At 35.9% G+C, this 9861-nt stretch overlaps 1 protein-coding gene across 2 annotated transcripts; it reads left to right on the forward strand.

The window, feature by feature from the left end:
- The first annotated feature begins 1721 nt into the window (after nt 1-1721).
- LOC149175907 (putative mitochondrial adenine nucleotide transporter BTL1) lies at nt 1722-6095 on the forward strand. 2 transcript variants are annotated; one of them, XM_089419792.1, is made up of 6 exons: nt 1722-2033; nt 2141-2360; nt 2602-2696; nt 4579-4912; nt 5098-5335; nt 5488-6095. In XM_089419792.1, the coding sequence occupies exons 2-6, from the start codon at nt 2265-2267 to the stop codon at nt 5736-5738; spliced, it is 1014 nt and encodes a 337-aa protein (XP_089275918.1). In that variant the 5' UTR covers nt 1722-2033; nt 2141-2264; the 3' UTR covers nt 5739-6095. The 2 variants fall into 2 exon arrangements, with proteins under 2 accessions (XP_089275918.1, XP_089275917.1); XM_089419791.1 differs by having other exon boundaries at nt 1722-2360.
- The last annotated feature ends 3766 nt before the right edge of the window (nt 6096-9861 follow it).

A 9861-nucleotide genomic window follows, 5' to 3' on the forward strand; every position in this document is an offset into this window, starting at 1 on the left:
TGTAAAAATTCCTTATATATTCAAGCTGCTAATTGTAATTTACTAAAATAATAGACTTGATCTACTCTACTCATCAACGAAAATAATTAAACGATCGCAAAACCATTAAACAATCACGAAATAATTCAATCAACACATTACACAATGATTTCCTCGGGAGAGCCATAACTAAAAACCCTTGCTATCTATATATTGCATTAGTAAGAAAATATGAGAAGATTACAATGCTTTGTTCAAGCCCGAGCAACCTCTACACTATCTCTATTTGTCTCACAACTTCCTAGACAAGCCGAGGCCAATACTTCGTATTAATTAGGGAAATTCCCTAAAGGAATTGCACAATCCATCATAGGCCTTCCTCTGACTGCATGCACCACATGTACAATTTAGATGATTAAACAATTGATAGTACATTGTCCTTGAACTCCAATCTTAATTGGGTAACTCTTGGATTTGACATGCATGAGTTATTTATGAGTGAATCATTAGTTAACTGGTTGATCACTGCATGCACACCACGCTACTAGACCTCCCACTAGTTCCTCCAAGGGTTGGAACTAGTTTAACTGGCTTTAACTCAGTTAAACTGAATTAATTAATTACAACTTAAAATAAACTCAACCAGGGCTCCTATAATGTAGGAGACACTCTACATGACTCAAGTTAGACCCACTAAGTCAAATTAACTTAGTTAACTAATACAAATTGTCAAGTGATGTGGAATTACAATTTTATTCCTAATTTAATTCAAGGACAAAATTAAATTATGATTTTCTTGTCGCATTTTCAACATTAACCACCTAATCAACTAATATCCCTAGCAAGTAATCTTAGTAACTAACAAACCATTGACCATCATTAACTATATCAACTACCATTGACCATCATTAACTATGGTTTACCCATGTTCACTACATAGAATATATAAACGATATTCTTCATGGTTTGCCATATTAACCATGTTGACACACTAGCTTCTATCCTTCTCATCCCATAACATTATGCCTTCTTATCCACTAATCCATTAAAAAAATCTCTTGATAATCCTATAAACCTCCTAATCCATTCACAATATAGTTTGATTAACCATACTAACCACCGTTAAACTTATTGACCATAAAAAAAAATTAATTTCAATATAGTTTGATTGACCATAGCATCAAAATAAAATTAATTTTGAATAAATAAACATGTAAATCTCAATGATAATTTGAAATTGTTATTTTTAATAAAAAAATAAATTTATCATCATTAAATATCAAAATTATCATTTTTCCAAACCATTAATATTTTATAAAAACCTTTAAATTATTAAAATTAATATAATACTATCTTCATACCATATCTAAGTTAAATTATAACATAAATGATCACATTAAAAATAACATAAATTATCTAAATTAAATGATAACATAAATAATCACATAAAATATAACATAAATTATCAAAACTAATGTGATGGGATCCACCCCCCAATCCCCCCAACACACATATTCTCTCATTTTTAAGTTAGACCAGAAATTTTGAAGTTACATTCTGCAAGCCTTATATAACTTGTAATTATTGTGTACCTTAATGTTTGGAATAATTGTGATGGGACCTTCTTGTCGCCTGTGATTCACCACATGAAAAAATCTGCAGGTCAACTATATCCACGAGCAAATTCATGATCTACCCTTAAAAGAAGAGTTGTCCTAACTGAATTCAATATCTCGTGTTCCACAAGATTCGCATTGTTTGAGCCTTGATGCATCAAATATCACATTAGACGAGTGATATATTCTTTTCTCTAGAATCTTTCCTGCCATATGATTATGCTGAGTAGTGACCAAGAAATTATAAACCGAAAATATTATGTACAGGTGGTATTACCCCGCCCTATACCATCGCTTTCATTCCTTGAGTTTTATAAAAAAAACTATTTTCATGGACTCGTTCTGAAACCTAAAATGAATTATTGGCGGTATGAAGGCGGGCAATGAGAATTGTGGGTCTCCTACAAAGGCTATAATTACCGAAAGCATTATGTACAGGTGGGCTAACCGCTATATAGCATCGTTCTCCATCATCGAAATTGATCCAAAAAACTATTTTCATGGATTTGTTCTGAAACCTAAAAAGGATTATTGGCACCATGCAGGCGGGCAATGGGTATTGTGGGTCTCCTCTATGGCATTTGGGTTTCTGAGATTAACAGTCCATACTTGAGGTGGGGTGTGAAAATCCCATAACTTCAAGTCATAGAGCTGTTGACTCTGAGAACCATGGATCCCTTAATTATGAAAAGTATGGAGGCAAAGTTAGACAAACTACCCGGCAAAGAAAATTTTCAGGCTCCTGATCTGCGCAAAGCATTCCAAGTAAGCATGCTTTTCTACCCTTGGTACAGACTCCAGAGTAGAACATTGGAGATCCTCAATTTCAAATTTCAATCCCAATGATTTAAGTATTATTTACTGAACCGAGTAGAGAGAATTTCATACTAAACCCACCGCAGTAAATTTTACCTGAAGAAAATGCTGACCCTCCGACTGCTCTGTCTCTTTATATTGATATGGGAATCCCAATTTCTCTCACCTATTAATCTTGATATGCATGCAGACTTTATTCAAAGGCAGATCATTTAGAGAGTTTACCAGTGGAGCCTTGTCCGGGGCCATGGCTAAAACTGCAGTGGGTCCTTTGGAAACTATTCGGTAACTTTTCTTCATTCATTCTTCGTTTTATTCAGAGGCAAGATGAAATGTTTTTAATCTTTTTATTGGAAATTTCAAGTTGCATTATGCAGACAGCATGGTGCTTACTTTATAAAGTTCAAGATCCTACTGGGAGTTACTGCTTAGTAATGGGAAAAATGGAAAGAAAAACTCATTTCTTTTTTTTTTCAATATCTCTTATTCTTAGTATCCATTTGGGGGTTGGGGGTGATGGGAGGAGGGTTCGGTTCCAGACATTTTTTTCTTCCTGTTCTTACTGTTTTTTAGGTCTTGGGCTTCCTGAAATTTATAAAGCCTTTTGTCTCTTATTCATTCCGATTGGTATGAAAGCCCATAGGCTTTGCGTCTCCCCAGGATGCAGAATGGTTAAGTTGGCTCACTAGTGAAAGCAATCAGTTTTTGCTACTCGAGTCAGTTCTGGAACATATATATTATTCGAGAGCGCAGTATCCTGCTTTAGTGCCTTTGTTCAGTTGATTAGGGTTGTTCAGTGTGTTTTGAATATGCCTGTGTAGGATCGATTGCCAATCTATTCAGCCTATTCTTTTGTGGGCTTTTCTACAGATTCTCAACCTTGATATTCAATCTCACTGACACTTGCTATGTTACTGGAGTTTGTCTCTGAATCTTTTGTTTGACTAGTTGGCTTAGTGGTTGGGACAGGATGCTGCCATGTAAACATCCCAGATTATAAATCCCAGCAGGTATAAAGTTTTTCTGTGTCTATGTGTGAGGGATGGTGTTTGACTACCTGGAATTGGTTTCCATCCATCAACAAAGGGGTTTAACACATGTCCAACAGGCCAAATTGGTCTAAGTGGGTGTTTAATAGGATACTTTATCCTTACTATAGTGACATATCCCTGTGATGAGATTTGGCTCCACATAAATATTTCCTCCTCTTTCAGTTAAATGATTATGTCTGCGAACATTCAACCCATTCACAAGAAAATAATCAATCATGCTGAAGAACTAGATGCTTATGTCCTCCGAATTCTTGATGCATTCTGTCTAGAGAAATGCTTTTATATTGATTTTTCAGGAGTGTTATGCTTCAAAAGGGTACTACACTCAAATGTAAGAGAATGACTTTACAATTCTTCTTTCAGACTTTAATCTGCTGAGTATCTACCACCTATCAAAAGGTGGAACACATGATGGCTTCTGTTATTTGAATGCCCTCTTTGTGGAGGTGCATTGGCCCACAAGGGGCAAAGTTGCAAACATGTTACTTAAGAGAATAAAACCCTAACATGTCACTTAAAGAGAATAAAACCCTGAAAACCCTGATTGTGACCCTACTTTCACTGGCCTGATAAAGCCCAATCTGACCTTAACATTAGACAAAGAAAATGAGAATAATTAAATTCTCAAGTGTTGGGGTTCTTTAATGGATAGAGGAGGACTGGGTCCAGGGACGATACTAAGTGAGGATTTTTTTAGTGTATTCATCATTTGCAGGACTGAAAGCTCAGCTGTCCCCTCGAAGAATTCTAAGGGTTATATAAGTACCACCTTTCTTATGGAATACAACATGGATGTGCAATAGCTTTTTTTCTTTTTATAAATACAGCCAATTAGGTCTTTCAAAATTTGTCTTATGTGTTCAATTACTTATCTCTGAATTACCTTTCTAAACCATCTGGTTGTTTCTTACCGAATAATTCAGAGGTATGCATGTTTCATTATCTGAAGAAGAGATAGATGAGCTAGAGAAAGCTATTGTCCTGTCTCTGAAGTATGAACTGGAAATTTCAGTATCATATGAACTTGGTTTCAGTTATGTTTTTTATGCTGCTGGCTTAAGCCATTATGCTTGATGGAAAAGGAATCCAATGTATTTTGCAAATGTCTCCTCCAGGACAAGGATGATTGTAGGTGTTGGTTCAAAGAACATTGTTGGGAGTTTTAAAGAGGTGATGAAAGAACAAGGCTGGAAAGGGCTGTGGGCTGGCAATGGCATTAATCTACTTCGGATAGTTCCTACCCAAGCAATTGAGCTTTGCACATTTGAATCTACAAAACGATTTTTAACATCTGTCCAAGACCACTGGGAGAAGAATGGATGTCCCCGAGTTCAAATTGTTGGGCGGACTCTAGATTTGCCAGTATCCTGGATTTCCCCAGTTGCTATAAGTGGTGCTGTTGCAGGTGTCGCTGGCACATTGTCTTGCTATCCTTTGGAGGTCTTGAAGGTAGTTTTTTTGCTTCTGTAACTAGTAATGCTTTTATACAACTTTCTAGAAAGGTGCTTGAAATAGATATTCTACTAAGGATCCAAGTCACATTTCTAGATATATTGCATACTCAAGCAGGAATTTCTTTGGCAATCTGTGAGTCAACTCAGTAAAGGTAATTTCTTTCTTATCTTGCAAATCAGGACCGTTTCACTGTGCATCCTGGAGTGTATCATAGCATCAGGCACGCTCTAAGGAAAATATCACAGGAAGAAGGTCCAGGAGCTTTATATGCAGGCCTTGTACCCACTATAATTGGTATGGTTCCCTACAGTACATCTTATTATTTTGTATATGAGTCAACAAAGAGAGCATATTGCAGATCATGCAACAAGAAGTCTCTGGACCGGGTAGAAGCACTTCTTATTGGAGCCTTTGGAGGTGGGTTCGCTTTCTAGCTTATGCCTACTTTAAACGGAATAAAACAAAGTAGTTAATTATTAATCCACATAAGATTTCCTCAGTTATTATTATGAAGTTCATTAATTTATTGTAAACCACTTAGTCCTGACTTCTTGTTTCTATATGGGCAGGGCTTACATCCAGTGCATTAAGCTTTCCACTGGAAGTAGCTCGCAAAAGACTCATGGTTGGCATGCTAAAAGGCAAGCAGCCAACAAACATGATTAACATTATTAAAACAATCATTGAGGAGGAAGGATTGAAAGGACTTTACAGGGGTTGGAGTGCAAGTTGCCTCAAAGTTGTGCCGGCATCTGGCCTTTCTTGGATGTTTTATGAAGCATGGAAAGATGTTCTCCTAATCGAAGGGAGTCACATATAGATTGCAGAATATATCAGTACCTTTTTTTGGTTCGACCCTATGGTGACGTGCAGCATAGTTTTGATCCAAGACCCATTGAAGCTCGATGAGAAATGTGCTAGGTTCTGATTTCATAGTTTTTAAGATCATGCTTTTTTGTTAGACCTTTTCATTAGGGATACACCTGGGAAGAGGAAATTCAAGTTTTGCTGAAAGGGAGATTCTGATCAAACTATGCTAAGGGATGTATGCCAGAGTTCTTATCTTGCATTGGCCATGAATATCCATTGAAAGAATCTGCGGTGGCTGGATGGATTTTAGTGGTGTTAACAATGAACATGTGCATACTGTGTCAGCGGCTGGTGTGTATACTTGAAAGTGTCAATGGTTCAATGGCCCTGCATGTTTGGCATCGTTGGTAGTAGAGTTGTTAATGAACTGCTGCTACCGACGATTTTATCTCTTGAAAGTTCGAACTCTGTCTTCTTGAGCTTCTTACATACTTAACATAATTGTAAATGAATCTGTGCAGATTCTATACACGTCCTCTACTTTCTGATATGATCTTTCTAGGCCATCTGGAATGAGCAGTGTCTATTCCAGATTTGTTTTCTGGCAAAATCAAGAATTTTTTATTTACCTGATATTGATTGAAGCGCGACATAATTCCAAGTGCCTACTCTTTTCCGTACCCATTTTCTCTTAGTTCCTTTTTGAACCTGTAATTGCATTTCTTTGAATTCTATTAGCATAATTGTGCCATGCCGGAGTGAAATGGACAATCAGTAAGGGATGTTGAGAAAGAAATTATTCAAATAATCAAGAGATTAAAGGACATTGAGGAAGACATTATTCAAAGAATCAAGAGAGATGTAACGTCTCCGGAAAATGATTCTGGATGAAGCTTTTCTGGCCAATAACAGAAAATATCTCTAAAGAAAATTCCACTCTTCATATCCTGGATATAAATAGTAGATATAAGAAAATGTTCAAAGGTAAGACAACTTGAACACTTGTAAGCTTAGGGCCACTTTGATATCTCTAGTAAGTTCTAAGAAAATGAAAGTAATTTTTTGGCATGCTAGATTATACTACTTACTATTAATATCCTTAAACCTGGGCACACCTAATGAAAATTTACTTCTGTTTACTGGAAAATATTGGAAATATAGGTGAGTTTTAAAAATACAAAAATAATCATTTTTGTTCTGTTTGGTGTAATATTAACCTTTAGAGTAAGAATAGCATCAAACAAATGCATTGCTATATAAATAGATAAATTTGATATATAAAATGTATGATAAATCAAGTGGTATATCATACATTGATATTTAAATATGATATTTTTCTTGAGCTATATATGTTACAAAATCATTGAGAAAAAAAGTATCTTATTAGATGAATCATTCAAATATGATATTTGTCTTGAGTCATATGTCTTGACACAATAATACAAAACCATTGGAAAAAAAAGTGTCTCATTAGATGAATCATTATGAGGCATTTGTATACTACATAGATAATGTATTAAGGAGTCAATGGTTTCTTTTACCCTTTCTATGGGCAAATGTCACCGCTTTTCCTCTTGAAGGATTACATGGACATGTTGAGGTTGAGCCTAAGGTGGAAACTACAACTACTAAAGCTAAAGTGGAAACTGAAGTGGAATGTCTTATGACTACTCTTCTAGTTCCCTATCATTGTGAGGGGTGGCTGTGTCCTTCCTATTCTCCTCATCCAAATGTGTCTCTATTGGAAGTGGAACATCTTCTCGACCGAGCAACTTAGCTTCACCCAGCCATTGAGAATGTGTTGTAATGGTTGTTATTGTTGTCCCATTCTTGTGGACTATTCCGTGAGATACTAGACAAATATTTACTTATTTGTTGGTTGTAACGACTGTCGCACCGCTGTGGACTATTCTGCTGGATTTTAGAGAGGTCCTTTTGGTTCATGTGTGTATCTTCCTGGGTGAAGCTAAGTTGCTTGGTCGGGAAGATTTTATGAAAATGGCTGTGTGGGATGGGTGATGAATTGTGATGAACCTTGATTGTGATCACACACTTAACATACTTTGACGGCACAACATAGATCATCAGAACATGTAAACAAAGCATTTCCCTCCGTGTGGCTGCCTCATGACAAAATACAACAAGTGCGATACGTAAGATAGGCTTTAGGACGATTGTGACGACACTTAAGATAGGTTTTAGGACAACCATGACGACACTTGTGCAATAATACGACATATGTTTACATGGTTGGGACGACTCATATACACAAAGACCGACTTTCGAAACCATCAAAAAAGGCTCACAAACATTGTATGATAGTCAAACATACCAAAAGACAGTATTTAACCCAACATGCGAAAGGGACCAAAGAACTGCGAGAAAGATCATGAAATGAGCTCTAGTGTTTGCAACAACAATGAATAAGACCAAGGAAGGCTTCGAAAATTGAGTGAGCCAAAATTTTGGAGGGTGCTGCAGCAACTACAACACATCCAAAAGCTTTGATTGTGTCTAACAGGTTGGGTTATGGCTTCGCTATCCACTTAAATATTGTAAACGAGCATTCCACTCAGATGAAACACATCCTTTGCAAGTCCAACATAGAATTGTGGAGAGATTGCAAAGAAATGAAGCTAGTGGAAAAATATGTGATTATTGGATGGACAAACTCCTTGTTCCCCGCAAACTATTTTATGAATGTGAAAACTTGTACATACATACATACATATTGAGTGTGACTTCTCTAGTCTAAGAAATTTTGTTAATTTTTTCTACCATCAAATCAATGCAATGGGTGGCACAAGGACAATATAAGGTCCTCTACATAATTAGTAGCATTGTCTATAATGACTTGGACAAGATATTGCATACCATGGAAAATTTTAGGGGCTAATGTTCTCCTAGTGGGCTAATTTTCCATGATTTTTCCACAAAAAAGATTCGTCAATTTCCAATTTTTATAAAAGATGATTCCCCAAATTTTAGAATATAAATTTATTTTATCTTAAAAATCACCAACATTATATAGAGACTATATATAAAATCATTATAAATTTGAATAATATTACAAATGTATTAATAAACATTTTATAGTTTGCATATTAGGGATTAGTAAGATTCGCCAATGTTTTTAAACTTCAAGAAAATTTTCCATCCTTAAAATTTTCTTTGCCGCATACTTATCTCCTTGATGAATCCATCCAACAACTTACATAGTAACTATGCATCTTTAATTTATCCAGATGCATCCAATGATCTCTAAAGATTTCCTAAGCTCAACAGATCTCTTAGTGCAATCAATGTTTTTTCATTGAAGGAGAAGCCCTCACAAGTCATTATAGGAAGGAATTTTGCCTTGAACCAACAATAGTAGCAAATTCAAACATGGAATGGTAGAATGGGATGTTCTTGGCAATGTTGAAAGGAAAGTCACTCGTTAGATAACATGTAGCCAAAATCTTGTCAACCTCATCCTCCCTTGTTTTAATTATCAACCAAATAGAAGGTTGTACCCTAAGTACTGACCTTGGCGTAAAGAATGGTGAGGATGTTGAGGGCATTGTGGAAGGTGTGGTTGAGGATTCATTTCTATTGCTCTAGAGGAGCTTATGGTTCCCATGCTTCTTGTTGTTTTATTTGCAAGCTTGAGCCTTGTTTCTTCTCTCCGATTTATATTTTTAGGAATACCAAGAATTCAGTGAGTTGCAATGTGGACAATTACTGGGGGAGATGCATGGAAAATATCAATTTCATGCCATGGTATTTTGGCAAGGTCGTATTTCAAGTTGTTGATTATGCTAAAAATTTCCATTCCACATTGCTGATACTTCAATGTTAGTTTTTATGATGCTCATATGGTTCATTCCCACATAGGGTCCAATGACTTTGGCATTTTGTAGGACATTAATTAAAGTTTTAAATCTATGGCACAAAACAAATGGGAATTTTTTTTTTGGCTAATTTGTTTGTAATTTGTGGGATTAGCCTTTGGTTAAGAAACCATGACCCAAGGGCATCTAAGCCATCAAAATAATTTAAGAGATCACATTCGACTTAGGCCACTCCAAATCTTAAAATGGCTGAATTTTTTGTACCCACAAGGTTTGGAACCACACGAGTGCCTTAACAAG

Source organism: Pinus tabuliformis, chromosome 4_1, assembly GCF_031772625.1.
Source record: "Pinus tabuliformis cultivar Carrire ecotype Pingquan chromosome 4_1, CPIR1, whole genome shotgun sequence".
Lineage (NCBI taxonomy): Eukaryota > Viridiplantae > Streptophyta > Pinopsida > Pinales > Pinaceae > Pinus > Pinus tabuliformis.

What these genes read in the sequence shown, in the direction of transcription:
- LOC149175907 (XM_089419791.1), top strand. Translation starts at nt 2,265, where the DNA reads ATGGATCCCTTAATTATGAAAAGTATGGAGGCAAAGTTAGACAAACTA. An exon ending in ATCTGCGCAAAGCATTCCAA is followed by an intron (nt 2,361 to 2,601) that starts GTAAGCATGCTT and finishes ATATGCATGCAG; the next exon opens with ACTTTATTCAAAGGCAGATC. An exon ending in ATCCTTTGGAGGTCTTGAAG is followed by an intron (nt 4,913 to 5,097) that starts GTAGTTTTTTTG and finishes CTTGCAAATCAG; the next exon opens with GACCGTTTCACTGTGCATCC.